Genomic DNA, 19,396 nt, shown 5'->3' with positions numbered 1-19,396 from the left:
CCCCCCCCCCTCCCCCTCCCCAAAAAAAAAACACACATCTTGTAATTTCTAATTTTACACCGAGTTCTGTTGATTTTGGTAGGTGTCTGCTGATTATGATGAGCCATTGAGGATAGAGCTTCTACAACTTGCTACATTGCTTCTCAAGTATCTTCAGACTGATCTTGTTCATCACCGGAAGGAGCTTATAAAATTTGGTTGGAATCACCTTAAACGTGAAGATAGTGCCAGTAAGCAGTGGGCGTTTGTAAATGTTTGCCACTTCCTGGAGGCTTATCAAGCTCCAGAGAAAATTATACTTCAGGTACCTACTTTTGGGTAGTCAAGGTGATTTATAATATGTTTCTTTTGTGGTTCTTTTTCTTTATTGTGCTATGATATTGTGTGTTACAAGTAGGAGTATTGATACATAGTGCATGCTACTTGATTTATTTCAGTAGTCTTAATAGTGTTTATTTCCAGACAACCACTGTACAACCATGTGTTTTATTTACCATTTCATTACGGTTTGCGAAGATGCATATCTGAAGAGGAATAAGTGGTGAAATGCCATTATTGGTCATACTTTTGTATCCATTTTCAATGATATGAATCGGGATTCTGTCACTGCTTGACCTTTGTCAGAATGCTATTATTGATTTATTTCATTGGTTCTGAGTGCTGATTTATTTAGTGTATTGATGGTTAATGACAAACATTTTAATGGATTTTGGTAAACTTAGTGAAGGACCACAACCCATGCTTTTAGATTTCATCATGCATAGGATGAATAGAAATATGATGTATGTTTAGTCATTATGATAGGCTCTATAGTTTGATTTGCAATCATGAGACATTCATTTTATGATGTCTGTTTGACTTGTCGATCTTAATTCAAGGGAGATACTGTATGTTGTAAAATCAGCTCAGCTGATCCCACTGAACTTTTGTATGCTTTCTGCCTAAAAAGGGCTACGACAGTGATGAGTATGAAGAGATTATTCTTTGTACATACCTTTGAATATAAAACTCAACTTTGTAAGTTTTGCTAATTGGCTACTAGATGAAATCCAATGTCACTGAGAATTTATCTGTGCTTCAAGAAATGACTATCAATAACAAAATATGCCATTTGTAAAATTTTTTAAAAGCTTCTTAGGATTATTTGTTTATGTATTTTAAAGGGGGGAAAAACTAATAAAGAGAGGATGACATTTTAAAAGCCTATAGTGTTCTGAAAATTGCTTGTCATTATTTAAAAGGAGAGATGAAAGGGTAATGATCTGTCTCTTATCCCAAAATTTGCCCATTATGGAGCCCTGAGATGTGATGGACATGTTTTTCTTGTGCATGATCTCCAACAATCAGTTTCTTCAATTTTTTTTAAAAAAAAAAGTGTGTTGTGTGTGCTTATAGTTTATTTAGTTATCAATATGTATAGGACTATTAAGTTAATAGCTGCCTCTCTAAGAAGATTGGGTGGCATCTCCTTGCCTTTTGCACTCATTCTGATATTTTTTAATCACTGAATTATTTTATGTTATGTTACATCTTAAAGTTCTAGCTAATTAATCATTATAAAATTCACCCATTTCAAGTGCATTAGTGCTGCACAGTATCATAATAAAGATGTGCACTGACATATATACTTGTGTTCTAGTTTTGTTATTTTCTTGATACATCATTTGCAAAATCATAATAACAAATATTTGGAATTACAGGTTTTTGTTGCACTCCTTAGAACATGCCAGCCAGAGAATAAAATGTTGGTAAAACAGGCACTTGATATACTTATGCCTGCTCTTCCGCGAAGGTTGCCTCTTGGTGAATCCCGTATGCCTATTTGGATACGCTACACTAAAAAGATTCTTGTTGAGGAAGGTCATTCTATCCCTAATCTGATACACATATTTCAGCTCATTGTCCGTCATTCAGATCTATTCTACAGCTGTAGAGCACAATTTGTACCTCAGATGGTGAATTCCTTAAGCCGCCTTGGATTGCCATATAACACAACCGCAGAAAACAGACGTCTTGCTATCGAACTTGCTGGGTTAGTAGTGAATTGGGAAAGACAGAGACAAAGTGAAATGAAAGTAGTCCCTAATAATGATAGCAATAGTCAGAATGCTGATGGATTAAATCATGTTTCTGCGGATACCAAGCATCCTGTGGATGGATCTTCATTTTCAGAAGATCCTAGTAAGCGAGTAAAGGTTGAGCCTGGTCTTCAATCCCTCTGTGTCATGTCACCAGGTGGTGCCTCATCAATTCCTAACATTGAAACTCCTGGATCAGCTGGGCAACCTGATGAAGAGTTTAAGCCAAATGCAGCAATGGAAGAAATGATAATCAATTTCCTTATACGAGTAAGGATCTCTTGTTATGCTTTTCTTTTCAAATTTTTGTTTCAAATCTTTATTTGAATTTTTATGTTCAGTTTATTAGTTTAACCTTTACAGAGTATTATTATATGCACTTTATTTAATAAATTAAACCTTTTTCTATAATGAGAGGCTAAGAACCATTTTTACCTCCATGTACTGCTGTTAATAGGTAGCCTTGGTAATAGAACCAAAGGATAAGGAAGCTAATCTGATGTACAAGCAGGCTTTGGATCTCCTATCACAAGCTTTGGAAGTCTGGCCCAATGCCAATGTAAAATTTAATTATTTAGAGAAGCTTCTTAGCAGTATTCCTCCTTCTCAGTCAAAGGACCCTTCCACAGCTCTTGCCCAAGGGCTTGATGTGATGAACAAAGTTTTGGAGAAGCAACCTCATCTCTTTGTCCGAAATAATATCAACCAGATATCACAAGTATGGCTTTCTGAAGAATGGTTAATTTCTCCTCCTCTTGTGTTTGTCAACAACCTAATGTGATGTCTCTGACTTGTTTTCAGATTTTAGAACCATGCTTTAAGTTCAAAATGCTAGATGCTGGGAATTCATTGTGTTCCTTGTTGAAGATGGTTTCCTTTGCTTTTCCTCCAAATGCCTCTAATACTCCACATGAAGTGCGGATCTTATATCAAAAAGTGGAGGAGCTCATACAGAAGCACCTTGCTGTGGCTGCAGTGCCTCAAACATCTGGAGAAGACAATTCAGGGAGCACAATTAGCTTTGTGCTTTATGTAATCAAAACATTAGCGGAAGTGCACAAAAATTTTGTTGACCCAAGTAATCTGGTACATGTTCTTCAACGTTTGGCACGGGATATGGGTTCTTCCATTGGTACTCATGTGAGACAGGTGTGCTATCTGGTTTGTTACTTTTATACATAATTCATATCTTCTTCTTTGATCATTCTTTCTGTGTGATATAATGTTCCAAACAAAACATATATTCTTTCTGTCTCAAGCTTTATTTATGGTGTTTCTTCATTTTTCATCGCATCACTTGCCTCCCCCAAGTTCTGTGCTAATGAAAACATTATGAAAATGTTTTTTTGCTTCATTTCTCTGTGTTCATAACCATTCTGCTCTGCTCTTAACCACCCTGCTAAAGCCAGAACAAAATAATATGCTGTAAGCACATGCGTAGCATTCCCATATTCTTTGTGAATATTTGCATTTCTGCTGCACAGTTGCTTATAGCTTTTCATTACAGGGTCAGAGATCGGATCCAGATTCTGCAGTCACCTCCTCCCGTCAAGGTGCTGATGTTGGAGTAGTCATTGCTAATCTGAAATCAGTTTTGAGTCTTATTAGTGAAAGGGTCATGTCAGTTCCCGAATGCAAACGATCTGTAACCCAAATACTGAATTCCTTGCTCTCAGAAAAGGGAACTGACCCTTCTGTGTTTCTCTGCATACTTGATGTAATAAAGGGATGGATTGAAGATGATTTTGGTAGACCAGGAACTGTTGTTGCATCTAATACTTGCCTTAATCAAAAGGATGTGGTTTCTTTCATTCAAAAGCTTTCACAAGTTGATAAACAGAGCTTCTCCAGTGCTGCTGAGGAAGAGTGGGACCAGAAATATCTCATGCTTCTCTATGGACTTTGTGCAGACTCAAATAAGTTCGTTGTGTTTTTATTTCACTTTCTTGGAATGATTACGGTAGTCTTAGCTGGAAATAAGTGATGATTTTATTGATTTGCAGGTATCCTCTATCTCTTCGCCAAGAAGTTTTCCAAAAAGTAGAGAGGCAATTTTTGCTTGGTTTACGGGCAAAAGATCCTGAAATGCGGATGAGGTTCTTCTCTCTTTATCATGAATCCCTTGGGAAGACCCTCTTCTCAAGATTGCAGTATATTATCCAATTTCAGGACTGGGAGGCATTGAGCGATGTATTTTGGCTTAAACAAGGTCTTGATCTTCTCCTTGCCATTTTGGTTGAGGATAAGCCCATTACACTGGCACCAAATTCTGCCAAGGTTCCTCCGCTGATGGTGTCTGGTTCAGTTGCTGATAGTAGTTCAGCACAGCCAATGATCTTGGATGTTCCAGAAGGTTCTGAGGAGGCTCCCCTAACTTTTGATAGTCTTGTCTCAAAGCATGCACAATTTCTTAATGAAATGAGCAAGCTTCAGGTACATGGAATTTCCTTAGACATTTAAAAAAAAAACTTTTTGTTCTTCATCACGGTATGGTCATTTCTGTCAGTTACACATGCAATTATAGTATAGCCACATCTTTCCTGTTTAATGTCATCACCTTGTTATTCCATGAGTAATGCTTCCTTCAAAAATATATTCAACCCGTGTTTTTCACCTCCATATTTTACTGTTGATTGATAGAGTTCTTCTAAATCCCGGAACACTTTTATTAATCTTAGGTTGCTGATCTTGTTATTCCACTGAGAGAACTGGCCCATACAGATGCAAATGTTGCTTACCACCTTTGGGTTTTGGTATTTCCCATTGTCTGGGTAACCTTGCACAAGGAAGAGCAGGTAGCACTTGCTAAGCCAATGATAACTCTGTTGTCAAAAGACTATCATAAGAAACAGGCTATGCAGCGGCCAAATGTTGTTCAAGCTCTTTTAGAAGGACTTCAGCTAAGCCATCCTCAACCTCGAATGCCCAGTGAGCTCATCAAATATATTGGAAAGACTTATAATGCTTGGCACATTGCTTTAGCATTGCTGGAAAGTCATGTGATGCTATTCATAAATGACACTAAATGCTCTGAGTCTTTGGCTGAGCTTTACCGATTACTCAACGAAGAAGATATGAGGTGTGGTTTATGGAAAAAACGGTTAATTACAGCAGAAACACGAGCTGGACTTTCTCTTGTACAGCATGGGTATTGGCAGCGTGCCCAAAGTCTCTTCTACCAAGCCATGCTTAAGGCAACTCAAGGCACTTATAACAATACTGTTCCTAAAGCTGAGATGTGCCTCTGGGAAGAGCAGTGGCTATCTTGTGCTACTCAACTCAGTCAATGGGATGCACTAGTAGACTTTGGGAAGGTGATTGATAATTACGAGATATTACTTGATTGTCTATGGAAGCAGCCTGATTGGGCATATTTGAAAGATCATGTTATTCCTAAGGCTCAAGTTGAGGAGACTCCAAAGCTCCGTATAATACAAGCCTATTTTGCTCTTCATGAAAAGAATACAAATGGAGTGGCAGACGCCGAGAGCATTGTGGGGAAAGGTGTTGATCTTGCTCTGGAACAGTGGTGGCAGTTGCCTGATATGTCCATTCATTCAAGAATTCCACTTTTACAGCAATTCCAACAACTGGTTGAAGTTCAGGAATCATCTCGTATTATTATTGACATTGCCAATGGAAACAAAGTTTCTGGAAATCCTGTTGTTGGTGTTCATGGTGCTGTATATGCAGATCTGAAGGACATCCTTGAGACGTGGAGACTGAGGACACCTAATGAATGGGACAACTTGTCTGTTTGGTATGATTTGTTCCAATGGAGGAATGAAATGTATAATGCAGTCATTGATGCATTTAAGGACTTTAGTTCTACAAATTCACAATTGCATCATCTTGGGTATCGTGACAAGGCATGGAATGTAAATAGGCTTGCCCATATTGCTCGTAAACAAGGACTTTTTGATGTCTGTGTGTCCATTCTGGAGAAAATGTATGGGCATTCAACTATGGAAGTTCAGGTTGTTCTTTTAATCTTGTAGCTTTCTCTATTTTTCAGCTTATGAGATGTAGTGTTCTCACCTCATCTATTTTTTCTATGACTTGCTTGCAGGAAGCCTTTGTAAAAATAAGAGAACAAGCTAAAGCTTATTTAGAAATGAAGGGAGAGTTAACCAGTGGACTTAATTTGATCAACAGTACTAACCTGGACTATTTTTCTATCAAACACAAGGCTGAAATTTTTCGCCTTAAGGGGGATTTCTTGCTGAAGCTTTCTGATTGTGAAGGGGCAAACCTTGCATATTCAAATGCTATCACTCTTTTCAAGAATTTGCCTAAGGGATGGATTAGCTGGGGGAATTATTGTGATATGGTATGCATTTCCTTATCTTGGTTTAACTTGTTGATTTCTTTTTTTCTTTTTAATTTCCCAAATTTGTAATTTCATTTCTTTGTCAGGCTTACAAAGACTGCCATGAGGAGATATGGCTAGAGTATGCAGTCAGCTGCTTTTTACAAGGCATAAAGTTCGGCATCCCTAATTCTAGAAGCCACCTTGCACGTGTTTTATATCTTCTCAGCTTTGACACTGCAAATGAGCCTGTAGGAAGGGCGTTTGATAAGTACTTAGACCAAATACCTGACTGGGTTTGGCTTTCTTGGATTCCTCAGCTGTTACTTTCCTTACAGAGGAGTGAGGCATCTCATTGCAAACTTGTTCTATTGAAAATTGCTACTGTGTATCCTCAGGTAGTGTTATATACTTATATTTTGGAGTTACTTCATATATATTTTTATACTTTGTTGGGTTGATCTTTCTTTTAATTTCAGGCATTGTATTACTGGTTGCGTACATATTTGCTTGAGCGCCGTGATGTTGCGAATAAATCTGAATATGGTAGAATGGCAATGGCTCAACAAAGAATGCAGCAAAATGCCCCTGCTGCCAATGTAGCTGGGTCTATGGGGTTGGTTGATGGGAATGCTAGAGTAACTGGTCAGACTGGTGGTGGTTCATCAGCAACAGAAAATCATGTTCCCCAAGGAACTCAGAGTGTAGGGGTTGGATCTCATGATGCCAGTAGCTCTCAGGTTCAGGAACCTGAAAGGCAAGCGCATGTTGAAGGTGGCATGCCTTCTGGAACTGATCCACCCTTACACCAGAGTTCATCTGCTGGTGATGGTGGTCAGAATTCAATAAGGCGTAATGCTACTTTGGGTTTGGTTTCTTCTGCTGCTAGTGCTTTTGAAGCTGCAAAGGATATAATGGAGACATTGAGAAGTAAACATACTAACCTGGCTAGTGAACTTGAGGTAAGTAGTTAACTGGTTAAATTGCTTTGCTTGTACCTCGCAGTTAACCTGTGAGTTGAAAGGATTTCTTTATAAGTGAAATTATATTTATCTAAGGAATGTTGCAAATGGATTATTTTACTTATGTCTAATAATTTTTAAACCTCTAAAATGTGGAATTGTGTAATTTGTTGATTCTTGTTGAGTGAATTTAAGATTGTATATGACAGAATGTGCCCCCGGAAATTTCTTCATGGTTGACCAGGACAAACAACTGACTTGCATGCTTTCAAAAATGTTTTTACAGATTTTGCTCACTGAAATTGGTTCAAGGTTTGTCACTTTACCAGAAGAGAGACTGCTAGCTGTTGTTAATGCTCTGCTTCACCGATGTTACAAGTATCCAACTGCAACTACAGCTGAAGTTCCACAGTCGTTAAGGAAAGAGCTGTCTGGTGTTTGTAGGGCGTGTTTCTCAGCAGATGCTGTGAACAAGCATGTAGACTTTGTAAGAGAGTACAAACAAGATTTTGAACGAGATCTTGATCCTGAGAGTACAGCAACATTCCCTGCTACACTTTCTGAACTGACAGAACGTTTGAAGCACTGGAAAAATGTTCTGCAAAGTAATGTCGAGGACCGTTTTCCAGCTGTTCTGAAGTTGGAAGATGAGAGTAGGGTGTTGCGAGACTTCCATGTTGTTGATGTGGAAGTTCCAGGACAATATTTTACTGACCAGGTAACTTTTGTAAAGATCTCAGTCAGTTCTCCATTATATGCATATAGTGTGTCAATAGAGTTACAGCTTACAATAGCAAAAATTGTTATTATCAATAAGGTTACATGAAAGCTTATATTCAAATAATTATTAATCTTAGTATCTCATTATCAGTACTGATGCAACTAATTTCCCTATTGTAATTTTTGTACTTTTTACTATTAATAACTCTGCATCAAATTATCTAATGTTGGGATTCCCAGGTGACATGTAACATGCAGGAATTTCATATGCTCTAGTAGCTAATTCTAAAATTATTTTTAAATTTGAACTCAAATTACTTTTGCAGAAGTGTTTAGCTTCTGAAGATTCCAAACTAGACTAGAGTTTATTTATTTTCTTGCTTAGTTGTTTCTTGCTTTAGTATTTTTTTCCTTATACCTTCCATCACAGATGAGATATTGGTTGCGTTTGTTGTACACTTCCCATCTGACTTTGTGTATCTCTTACAGGAAGTAGCACCTGATCACACAGTGAAGTTGGATAGGGTGGGAGCTGACATTCCAATTGTTCGGAGGCATGGCAGCAGTTTCCGGCGCTTGACCCTTATTGGGTCTGATGGTTCACGGCGCCATTTTATTGTCCAGACATCATTGACACCTAATGCTAGAAGTGATGAACGGATCTTGCAACTTTTCCGTGTTATGAATCGAATGTTTGACAAGCACAAGGAATCCAGAAAGCGACACATATGTATTCACACGCCAATTATTATACCCGTGTGGTCACAGGTGATTGCAATTGATTTTTTTTTTCTTCATTTACTCCTGATTTAAGAGATGGAAAATTGGAAATTGAACTTTACTAGAATGATGAAGATGTGATCCCCATCTTCCTGGCCTCCCTGCCCCATGAGTGAATAAGTCTTGTCATTCTAGATTACCCAGTTGTGATGCTTGCTCTCAGGAATGTTAGTAATATAATATCATTCAGTCCACCTGAATCAATCGTATGAATGTGTAAAACAGGTGCGCATGGTGGAAGATGATTTGATGTACAGCACATTCCTCGAGGTATATGAGAACCACTGTGCTAGAAATGATCGAGAGGCGGACCTACCAATAACTTTTTTCAAGGAGCAACTCAACCAAGCAATATCTGGGCAAATGTCACCAGAAGCTGTTGTTGACCTTCGGCTTCAAGCATATAATGAGATAACAAAAACTTTGGTGTCTGACAGCATATTTTCACAGTATATGTACAAAACCCTTTTGAGTGGGAATCATATGTGGGCTTTCAAAAAGCAGTTTGCCATTCAGTTGGCACTTTCAAGCTTCATGTCTTTCATGCTCCAAATTGGTGGTCGTTCCCCAAACAAGATATTATTTGCAAAAAACACGGGGAAAATATTCCAGACTGATTTTCATCCTGCATATGATGCAAATGGAATGATCGAATTCAATGAACCCGTGCCGTTCCGGTTGACCAGGAACTTGCAAGCGTTTTTCTCCCATTTTGGAGTGGAAGGTCTGATCGTTTCTTCCATGTGTGCAGCTGCTCAGGCTGTGGTTTCACCTAAAGTAAGACTGAATGTTGTACCTTTTTGCATTTGTTTCCTGATTGTGATAGATGAAACTAAGATGATCTGAAATTTGGATTGTTGCAGCAAATCCAGCATCTGTGGTACCATTTGGCAATGTTTTTCCGTGATGAACTGCTATCGTGGTCTTGGAGAAGACCGCTAGGAGTGCCGATGGGTCCTGTTGTTGGTGCAGGTAATTTGAACCCTGTTGACCTCAAGCAAAAGATCAGTACAAATGTTGAGCACGTAATTGGGCGGATCAATGGAATAGCACCACAGTGCATTTCGGAAGAGGTATGCTTTCTTTCCATTTGGTTGTGAGCTAATAATGTTGTGTTTATTCATAAAATTAGCATGTGTGGGTTTTTAGTTTGGTGAATATTAAGCATGAGTGAGTTGAGGTTGAGGGTTTGTTTTTGTTGTAGGAGGAGAATGGGATGGATAATCCACAATCCGTGCAGAGGGGTGTAGCCGAATTGGTGGAGGCAGCCCTCACTCCCAGGAATTTATGCATGATGGACCCAACATGGCATCCCTGGTTTTGAATTTTGGTTCATTAATTTCGCAAAACTTTACTTTGGCACAATGGAAAACTAATCATTCACCCTGTAAATTGCAGTGTAGTTAGCCGATTTCTAAATTGTCGGACAGTATAAGGATGCTCCAAATCTGTATATATATTGCTGAGATGATCTTGCTAGTTTATATATTACAGCTTGAGGGAAGTGCATTGACAACTCTTCTAAGGGGGGTAGGGTTTTCCTGTTTCGGAAATGTTCTGTATCCCTAACTTTTGAAACTCGTTCAAACAAAAGTTTCAGGGAAAATTTTGAGTCGTAAAACCCATTAATTATTATAAGCAAAACTAATAAAACAAGAATGTTTTTTTTTTCTTGTTTTTAAAGAGAAGCCCTACCTACTCTTCACGTTGAAACTTCACGTCTAATTTTGATGCGTTCTTCTCGAATACCCATTTTAAGGCCTAGGTTACTCTTCATGTCAAATTTTAATTTTATTCCTCTGCTTGCTGGCTTCTTATCACAAGTATGAATTCTTACTTCAAATCAATCACTATATTTGTGGATATAAAAGCATTTCAAATTTTAATTTTATTATGGGCGACTATACTTTAGGGGTGTTTGGTTCAAGTTATGCATCATAAACCAAAGGAATGTGACATTTTAAAGGTTATATTTCTATGTTTAGTTAATGTTATCTTATTTTTTTAAGGGAATACGACATTCACCTGGTTTACATGATCAATGGTGCTGGCATGATAACATATGGGGTATGTAAACTGTTAAGGCTGGCTATAAGCTTGCTACTGGTGTCATGTCGGGGGAGGGGTTGGTATTTCGTGCATGGTCATCTCTCTGGAAGCTTTGTATCCCTCCAAAGTATGTCAATTTTCTTTGGAGATGTGCTAGAGCTATTCTCCCTGTTCGCACTACTCTTGCTAGTCGTGGTGTAAGTCTTGATCCCTCATGTCTTTTATGTTTTTCTTACCCTGAATCAACACTGCATTTGTTTCTTCAATGTCAGCATACAAAGATTTTATGGGAGAACCAGTTTGCTATTCAAGCTTTTGATGATATTGTTTGTTTTGAGGATTTCTTGTCTCATCTCATGGTGTCAGCAAATCCAGATTTAATGCACAAGGTGGTGGCGTTGTGCTGGTCTATTTGGACTTGTGGTATGGAACCAGAAAAGCTTGGGACTTTAGGAATGTTTTACATATGACTTCTTCTTTATTTCTTTCCTGGAGTGAGTTTATTATGCATGAGACCCAAGGCCCTGTTAATTCTTTGCAGGCTGTCAGTGGTGATAATGATCTTGGGGACTTAATTCACATTCATGTTGACGCAGCTGTTAATCCCAGTGAGGAGGATGATTATGTCGCTGCTGTTGTTCATGAGGGAATGGCGACTACTTGGCGGCTAGAAGTTCAAAAGTCAGGTATTTACACGACCCCCATCTTGCCGAAGCTATAGCGGTAAAGGAAGCTCTTTCCTGGGCTAAGGATTGCGATTGGCGGAAGATCATTATTTTTTTGGATTGTCAAGTGGTTTGCTCATTATTGAAGTCGGGTTCCCCAAATTTATCTTATGCTGGCTGTGTTCTTCAAGAATGTCTCAATCTTAAACGACATTTTGATTCTGTGTCGTTCAGTTTTATTTCTAGATCAGCAAATAAGTTGGCTCACGCTTTAGCTAGAGATACTAATTCTCAGTTTGGTCCTCGTTTATGGTTTCCTGATTGTATTGGACATTTGATTAATGATTAATTCGTCTTGGTTTGTTTTTCAAAAAAAGGGAATACGACATTCTCAAGGTTTTGAAGGATCTTACCTTTCTGGCAATTTATATTGTGGGGTGCACAATGCCCATACCAAAATGTTAGGAGATGAGTTTTGTGTATTCTAGGCAATCGTTTTATGTATTCATGTTAGTAACATAGATTGTGATGTGTTTGTGCATTCGAATGTTTAAGAGGGTATTCATGTTAGTAACACAGTTTGTGATGTGTTTATGCATTCGAATGTTTAAGATGATGAATTCTGTGTATTTTGTGTCAATATTTTGTGTATTTTATGCAATCGTTTTGTGTATTCATGTTATTAACACAAGTTTTGATGTGTTTGTACATTCGAATGTTAGGAAGATGAGTTCCGTATATTTTGTGTCAAATATTCTATGTATTCTAGACAAATGTTTTGTGTATTCTAGGCAAATGTTCTGTGTATTTATGTTCTCTTTTGTGTATTCTAGGCAAATGTTCTGTGTATTTATGTTCTCTGTGTGCTTTTGTGATATGATGAACTTGTGTGTTTTTTGTTCTTGCTTCTTCGTCCCTGTTTTTTGTATTCTAGGCAAATGTTCTGTGTATTTATGTTCTCTGTGTTGTATTCTAGGCAAATGTTCTGTGTATTTATGTTCTCTGTGTGCTTTTGTGATATGATGAACTTGTGTGTTTTTTGTTCTTGCTTCTTCGTCACTGTTTTTGTTGTTGTTCAAATTACAGTTATATTTTATTATTTTTTTTTTTTTAAAAAAAAACCTATAATACACCGCATATGCGCGGCTCGTTTCGGACCATGGTCCACAATGGTATAACAATCCACCTTTCTTAGGTATCTAAGATTACTTTGGATATTTACAAATTTTGCCATTTTAATTCTAATTATTAATTAATTATATATTTTATGTTAAATTATTATATATTATATTTAGTTTATTTTTATTACTCAATTTTCAGTAATCTACATTCTAGCAATTTAACATTCTTACTTCAAATCACTACACCTACATTTGTGGTTTTATAAAAGCATTTCAAATTTTAATTACTAGACCTTAATTTTAAAAGAATGATTTTCTTTCCTGGACAAAAGGAATGATTAAGTTGAAGCAAGCAAGCGAAATATAGCCATTACAGAAAGTGCAATTACAGAAACCACCAACATTCATCAACAAAAACTCACCTTAAGAGAGGTGAGGTGTTGATGTAAGAAAGTAATATAGCCACAACCAAAAAACAAACAAAGAAGTTTTCTTCTTCAGAGAATCAAATCGAGGGTGTTTTCCCTCTGATCTGGTGTCCTTTAAATGCAAAGGGAAGCAGCTTTCTCCTCCACCACCACTCCTTCAAGCTCACCATCACTGTTGTACACAAATCGTGTGTGTTTCCCACTGAACTTCACACTCATCTTGCTTATTCCTTCACATAGCTCATCCATCAATCCTCCATCACATACCTCTTCTTCTTCTTCTTCTTCGTAGTACTCATCACATTCCTCTTCTCCTTCTTCTTCTTCTTCTTCTTCGTCTTCGTCTCTGATGCTTGAAGCATTCACCTGAATCGACCATACAGATGAATCATCGTCATCATCATCTACACCCGCTCTTGTCTTCTCTTTGTTTTCACTCTCCAATTTCTCACTAAAATCCAAGAACAGTGTCCTTGTAACCATGCTTTTCTCCGATTCCATTTCCATTTCCATTTCTTCTTTCTTCCAATCACAAATCCCATCAACCATCTGACAATCAACCCAACTTTTAAATCAGGAAACAAAAAAAAAAACCCCAAAATTCTAATTGTCAAAATAAGATCTTGAAGATTACCTGAGGGATTAGAAACTCTTCTTCAACTGGAGATGAAGGCAACCCATTATTCCCAGAGAGGCTGAGATGAGGAGTGTTGGCCGGAGTTGGGGCAAGAAGCCCCGTCGGAGAGTTGTTAACGACGCCTTTTAGATGAAGGAAAGGCCTGTATTCTGCCGAGAGCTTTGAGACCTCTGCTTCTTCTTCAACTTTCTGCAACAATGTCTTCACTTGACCCCTCAACAACGCCTCTCCAGAACCGGGGGTTTTTAACTGCTTCGACACCGCATTCATGATCGCTCTCTTCTTGGACATGGCCGATGAAGAAGGAGTCTCCAAACTCCCCATTGCTACCCCCACTATCGGCGAATCGTTCGTGATATCAAAAAGCGCCGATCTTTCTTGCTCGTTCCCGTTTCTTGATTTCGCCGCTGCTTTCTTTTCAGACTCTTCTAATTTCTCTGATCAATTCCCAATAGGAAAAGAAAAAACAGAAACACATAATCAAGAAAATGAATTTAGGGAAGAAGGATTATTAAATTTAGCCTCAAAGATGACTCACTTGAAACGACGGTGGTGGTGTTTGCAGCGGCGGCAGCCATGGCCTGTGATCTGGTTAATCTCCTGGTTGATGATGGGGTCTCCATTGCAAATTTCCGATCAAGAAAATGGCTTTTCTGACTGAAATGTGGTGCCGGAAAATTCAATTTGCTGGTAGGCGGAGATGATCAGAGAGAGAGTATAAGAGAGATGTTTAAACGGGGGATTGGATAAAGGTTTTATAGGAATTGGAACGGCGAAAAGATGACCGTTAGAGCGTTCCGGGGAGGCGTGGCAACTAGCCGTTGGGATTTCTATGGGCTTGGGCCGCATTTCACAACAACAAACATTCCATTTCTGGAATCAGCCCCTTCTTCACTCTATTCATTTACCAAAAATTAAAAAAACACAATTTCTGCCAAGTACCTTGTAGGGCAGTGGCATCAAATCCTTCCCTTTATACGGGAGGTGGTGGGTTCGAGTCCTAGTGGATCTGTTATAAGTAGATACTGCATTGTAATAGGGTTCGTAAAAATTTTGTTACTTATACGGGTGAATATAATACTTTTTCTCTTATTATAAGCAACAAAAATTGTATTCCTAATTAGTATTATATTTGAGCATATAAGTATGACATTTGCACATATAAGTGTGACATTTGCATGGTGCTTCGACCCGACCTGACCCATCTCACGAATAAGGATCCGTGAGACGGTTTCACACAAGTGTGACTCTTTCTCAAAACATAGTATAGTAGTAACGTACAATCAATGTTTTGGCTCTATCCACTTTCACATTAATTTACAAAAAAGTTTCACTCAAAAGAGTGACGGAGTAGATAGAGTATAATTTTTGTATCTGAATGTCACAATTCACAAGTTTATTATTGTTATATTTTTTGTGACGAGGGAAGCTCGCATCCACTACTCAATGGTTTGCAGTAGGTAAATCCCTCTTTGTGAACTGACAAAGGACCATACAGACTTACAGAGTCTATAGTTAATCGGTTCAAACACAAGTTTAATTTTTATCAACATTTTCTATTAGTTGAAATTAACGTCACACTCTAGTTGATAAAAAGTAGTGTAGTGTTATTCTTTTTTGTAGAGTGTAGTATTATTCTTAATTGCAAGAACCAACACGTTTTGTCCCAACTGATATGGTTAAATAAAGTCTCACAATTCGTATTTTTGAGGTGTTGATGAGATGGTTTGGATGTTTTAAATTTAGCAGGAGGTCTTAGTATATCTTAGTATGATTGAGAAAACATGTGATTGGACAAAAAGAATGTTTGGTTTTAAACTTTCAATTTAAAATTTAAATTGATAATATGGTTGAGAAAACATGTGATTGGACAAAAAAATGTTTTGTTTTAAACTTTCAATTTAAAATTTAAATTGATAATGTAGGTTTATACGTTTACTATTTTGTGTGGAGTATATTTTATATTCAACAAGTCTTAATTGGTAATATAATATCATACGTAGTAAAAGTTATATAATTATTGCGAATTTAGACAAATTAAAATAGTTAGTTTTGATGATTAACTCTTTTAAAATGTTACTTCCTCTAGTATTTGTCCCATTTTACATATCATATTTATTACTCCATATTTATTAATCAAATCAAATTTTTTCTCTTTTTTCAGTTATTTTCTTTAGTATTTTCTAATATTTTTTAAATTGTTTTTTTATAACAAAAATAGTCTTTTAATATATAAATTTTATATAATAATACTAAACTTAAATTGTGATGTGGTGGAGGGAATAATATTTTATCATACTTAATTGCATTTCAACTATGGTACGTTTCACTTGTTTTTTTTTTTAAATGTATTACACTGTCCCCAAGACTTGTTACTTTGTTAGTTGCGGTAATTAGATCATTAAAGAGTTAACTAATATATTGACTTAACGATGACTCAAGATTTCAAAGAGAATTTTTAATTAAAAGAAATACAAATCCAAAATCAAATTATAATTTCCAATTTAAATTATGAAGATATAATTAATAACAACAATGGAACAAGTGAGCTAATGACAAATGGGTACAAACGTAAAATCCCAATTGTTTTTTGGACTAAGACAATACATTATTTGTTACAATTAAGTACCACCACAACAACAATAATAATGGGATAAATAATATTTTTAATCTCTTAGTTCCGATGGATACAAATACATTCATTGTCATATAAATTTAGTCTCTAGATTTGACATATTTAACTTTGATAATAACTTAATGACTAAATTTACACCATAAATTTAATTACGACACAAAATATAAATTATGATAGAAATATAAGGATGGGCGGAATAATATTAATAATTTTAAGGGCATTTACGGGTGTTGTTGTGGGTTTTGAGATTAAAATAGCAGGGGCAGATCTCGTAATTTCCAGAAGTTCCAGGTGGAACGCACTTGCACGTGTTGCAGCAGCTCCCGCAAGACCTCTTGCACAGATTTGGTCTCTTTGACTTTTTGCACCTTTCTCCACAAGCTGCTGGGCAGTCTGCAATTTATTTTATTTTTCCCCAAAAACTAATTTTAAAAATCATAAAACAAACTCTCAAAAAAAAAAAAAAAAAACTAGTAATTCCATTTTGGGTTTAATTTTTACCTATGCCTTGAGGTTTAGGGCTGGGTGCTGGGGCATTGCTCAACTCCGCCTGTTATTTCATCAAAATAGTGTGATAAAAGTAGATTAATGTTCAAATTTCGAGAGCAGTAACAATGATGTTATCAGACCATAAGTTAGTTCGAGTTCGGTATTTAAAAAAAAAAAAAAAGATTAATGAAGAAATGGAAAGGTAGTATAGGCTACCTGATCAAATTGGGCATTGGAGAGATGGAGGATGAGAAGGGAGACAAGAAGTGAAGCAGCAACTGCTTTTGTAGAGTACGCCATGTTTGCTGAAGAACTGAAAGGAAGAAGAAAGGTGGTGTGCTACTCACTTGGACTTGGTGTGTTTGAAGAGAGACAATGCCTCCTGTATTTATAGGCACAAGAAGAGTTGACACCTGGAAAATCTCGTTAAAAGAAGAAGAGTTCACACTTGAGATATTTTAATAACCTTAAAAAAACATTTAACGATTTTATTTAGTCATTTTAGTTCAGAATTATATCATTTATATATGATATCATCTTTCTACCCAACAAACAAGCTACTAACCAGTAACCACTATTTGTACTGTATAAAGTAGCCCCTACGAGAGTTAATTCCATTTTTTTATCTTAGATTTATAAGTCTCAGTCTACTTTTAATTCTTATTTTTCTATATATAACATTCATCTCTAACCTTAGTATTATTGCGACATGATCATTTTTTGTCTTCTATCAACAAAACAGTTTAAATGTCCTTAAATACAAGGACATGCATTTTGATCTTCAATTATGGATTTTTTAAAAATACAGAGAAATATAGCAGGTCAACACACTTTGTATAAAAAAAAGATTAAAATGTCATTATAGTTAACGACATTTCAACGATTTTGTTGACGGGGATAAAAAAAAATGATCATGTCACAATAATATTAGGATCAAAAGGAGATGTTTTGATTAAAAAAAAGAAGTGAACTAACACCTATAAATGTAGGATGAAAATAGAATTAACTCCCCCTTGCAATATATAATATGGGGAAAAGGTTTATTTATATAAATATACTATAGGGTAGTAGGTCAGTAACTAAACTGTTCAAATTAAGAATACTATACGAGTAGTGAGTCAGTAATTAATTTATTAAAGTGAATAAAGTTAAGTCAAGTTAGGTAAACTCTTTTTTAGTGTAATAACTTGCAAACCACAAACGACACTAGAAAAACTGTACTATATGCAAAGAGTTATATATATATATATATATATATATATATATATATATATATATAATGAAATTGATACTTTTAGAATTTATTAATAGTGAGAAAGCAGTATGCATAAAATGTTCAAGTGAGGAAAAGGTAGAGCTTGGGCAGGAGCATTCCAAGAATGTTGATTATATATGGTGGGCAGTGGGCAGGGAGCAGATAACATAGCTGGCAAGGTGAGGGTTCCAGACAATTTACACTCACACCAATCTTTAGAACAATGCAATCTGGACTTGGCCAAGTAAAGATTACCAGGTACACATATATTACAGGAATCTCCCCAACTTGCAATTTAATACACAACTTTAACAGCTGGCACATGCTTAAATTTCTTTTGCTATATTAAATACCATAAGATAGGATCATAGGACAAAGCACACCGCCAAAAAACGTGTAGTCTAGCAGCATAACTGTGGCTCTCCCAAATGAGAGGTTAACTGATTCGTACTCCAAAAAAAAAAAAAAGAGTGTGCATCATGTGAAATTACAAAATGTACTAAAAACAATGCCAAAACGTGTGTACTTTATGATATGTAAAAGTTCAAACTCAAGAATTTGCCCGTACATGCTTAGTTTAGTAGTTCAGTGAGCAATATTTGAGAGAAGAGACCAATATTTGCGTGTCTGTTGAGCCATTGAATTACCATGATTTGTATTCTGTCCCACAAGAATGGGTGCGCTTTGTAGTTTTGTGTGGTGCACTTTTAAAATTTTGTACATGTACAAAGTGTATTTTTATATATCATAGGAATCACTTTTACATTCACACGTTCAAAGATACTATAAAAGAAAAGGTATTATTTGCAGGCATTGGTCATAATATGAATTATGTTCCACAAAATCCTTTGTTCTTATATATAATGCAATTCCTAATTTCCATTAATAATGAAAAATGTATAATTTAATTAAAATTTAAGAATTTTTTTATTGTGCTAATAGTATCAGTTACTATTATGTATAAAATAAAATAGTTACATCAAATACTATTAAAACTAATGTTAATAGTGTCTGATATTATTAATGCAATAAATTAATACATTCAAATAGAAAACTATAAGATTCGACTATTCAAGTTTAAATTTATTGTCTAAAAACGTGTACATGTCATCATTCAACTGCACACATTGACTTGGGTGACACATATATGATAGGTCTATGATATATGGAGCAAGCTGTGGTGTCAGTAATAATTTTAATAATAGTAATAATAATAATTAAGACAACAGCAGAGTTTCAGAAGTATCCGAGGTATGAAGAATGAAGAA

At 36.2% G+C, this 19,396-nt stretch overlaps 4 protein-coding genes across 5 annotated transcripts in view; 2 read left to right on the top strand and 2 right to left on the bottom strand.

The window, feature by feature from the left end:
- LOC116011809 (transformation/transcription domain-associated protein-like) overlaps window positions 1-10,455 on the top strand; it is a 23,097-nt gene extending 12,642 nt beyond the window's left edge. Inside the window, exons 21-35 of the mRNA XM_031251218.1 lie at window positions 83-304; window positions 1,701-2,348; window positions 2,536-2,796; window positions 2,880-3,227; window positions 3,586-3,998; window positions 4,082-4,511; window positions 4,757-6,055; window positions 6,148-6,408; window positions 6,495-6,785; window positions 6,867-7,349; window positions 7,636-8,067; window positions 8,559-8,837; window positions 9,075-9,626; window positions 9,713-9,922; window positions 10,054-10,455. Of these exons, the coding sequence (XP_031107078.1) occupies window positions 83-304; window positions 1,701-2,348; window positions 2,536-2,796; window positions 2,880-3,227; window positions 3,586-3,998; window positions 4,082-4,511; window positions 4,757-6,055; window positions 6,148-6,408; window positions 6,495-6,785; window positions 6,867-7,349; window positions 7,636-8,067; window positions 8,559-8,837; window positions 9,075-9,626; window positions 9,713-9,922; window positions 10,054-10,173 (6,249 nt within the window). The 3' untranslated portion in view covers window positions 10,174-10,455. The remainder of the gene's footprint in view (window positions 1-82; window positions 305-1,700; window positions 2,349-2,535; window positions 2,797-2,879; window positions 3,228-3,585; window positions 3,999-4,081; window positions 4,512-4,756; window positions 6,056-6,147; window positions 6,409-6,494; window positions 6,786-6,866; window positions 7,350-7,635; window positions 8,068-8,558; window positions 8,838-9,074; window positions 9,627-9,712; window positions 9,923-10,053) is intronic.
- A 122-nt stretch (window positions 10,456-10,577) lies between these two features.
- LOC116011810 lies at window positions 10,578-11,978 on the top strand. 2 transcript variants are annotated; one of them, XM_031251220.1, is made up of 3 exons: window positions 10,578-11,095; window positions 11,171-11,321; window positions 11,440-11,976. In XM_031251220.1, exons 1-3 carry the CDS (start codon window positions 10,961-10,963, stop codon window positions 11,451-11,453), a joined length of 300 nt encoding a protein of 99 aa, XP_031107080.1. In that variant the 5' UTR covers window positions 10,578-10,960; the 3' UTR covers window positions 11,454-11,976. The 2 variants fall into 2 exon arrangements, with proteins under 2 accessions (XP_031107080.1, XP_031107079.1); XM_031251219.1 differs by having other exon boundaries at window positions 11,171-11,978.
- Window positions 11,979-12,996: 1,018 nt separating this feature from the next.
- Window positions 12,997-14,617, bottom strand: LOC116012012 (acidic leucine-rich nuclear phosphoprotein 32 family member C-like). Its single transcript, XM_031251470.1, has 3 exons — window positions 14,288-14,617; window positions 13,747-14,186; window positions 12,997-13,661 (listed from the first exon to the last, which is right to left on the bottom strand). The coding sequence occupies exons 1-3, from the start codon at window positions 14,370-14,372 to the stop codon at window positions 13,227-13,229; spliced, it is 960 nt and encodes a 319-aa protein (XP_031107330.1). The 5' UTR covers window positions 14,373-14,617; the 3' UTR covers window positions 12,997-13,226.
- Window positions 14,618-16,302: 1,685 nt separating this feature from the next.
- LOC116012013 (gibberellin-regulated protein 1-like) lies at window positions 16,303-17,246 on the bottom strand. The gene is made up of 3 exons (XM_031251471.1): window positions 17,090-17,246; window positions 16,886-16,934; window positions 16,303-16,777 (listed from the first exon to the last, which is right to left on the bottom strand). The coding sequence occupies exons 1-3, from the start codon at window positions 17,171-17,173 to the stop codon at window positions 16,596-16,598; spliced, it is 315 nt and encodes a 104-aa protein (XP_031107331.1). The 5' UTR covers window positions 17,174-17,246; the 3' UTR covers window positions 16,303-16,595.
- Window positions 17,247-19,396: the final 2,150 nt, after the last annotated feature.

This window comes from Ipomoea triloba, chromosome 3 (genome assembly GCF_003576645.1).
Source record: "Ipomoea triloba cultivar NCNSP0323 chromosome 3, ASM357664v1".
In the NCBI taxonomy this organism is placed as follows: domain Eukaryota; kingdom Viridiplantae; phylum Streptophyta; class Magnoliopsida; order Solanales; family Convolvulaceae; genus Ipomoea; species Ipomoea triloba.
This window is presented reverse-complemented; position numbering and strand designations above follow the sequence as displayed.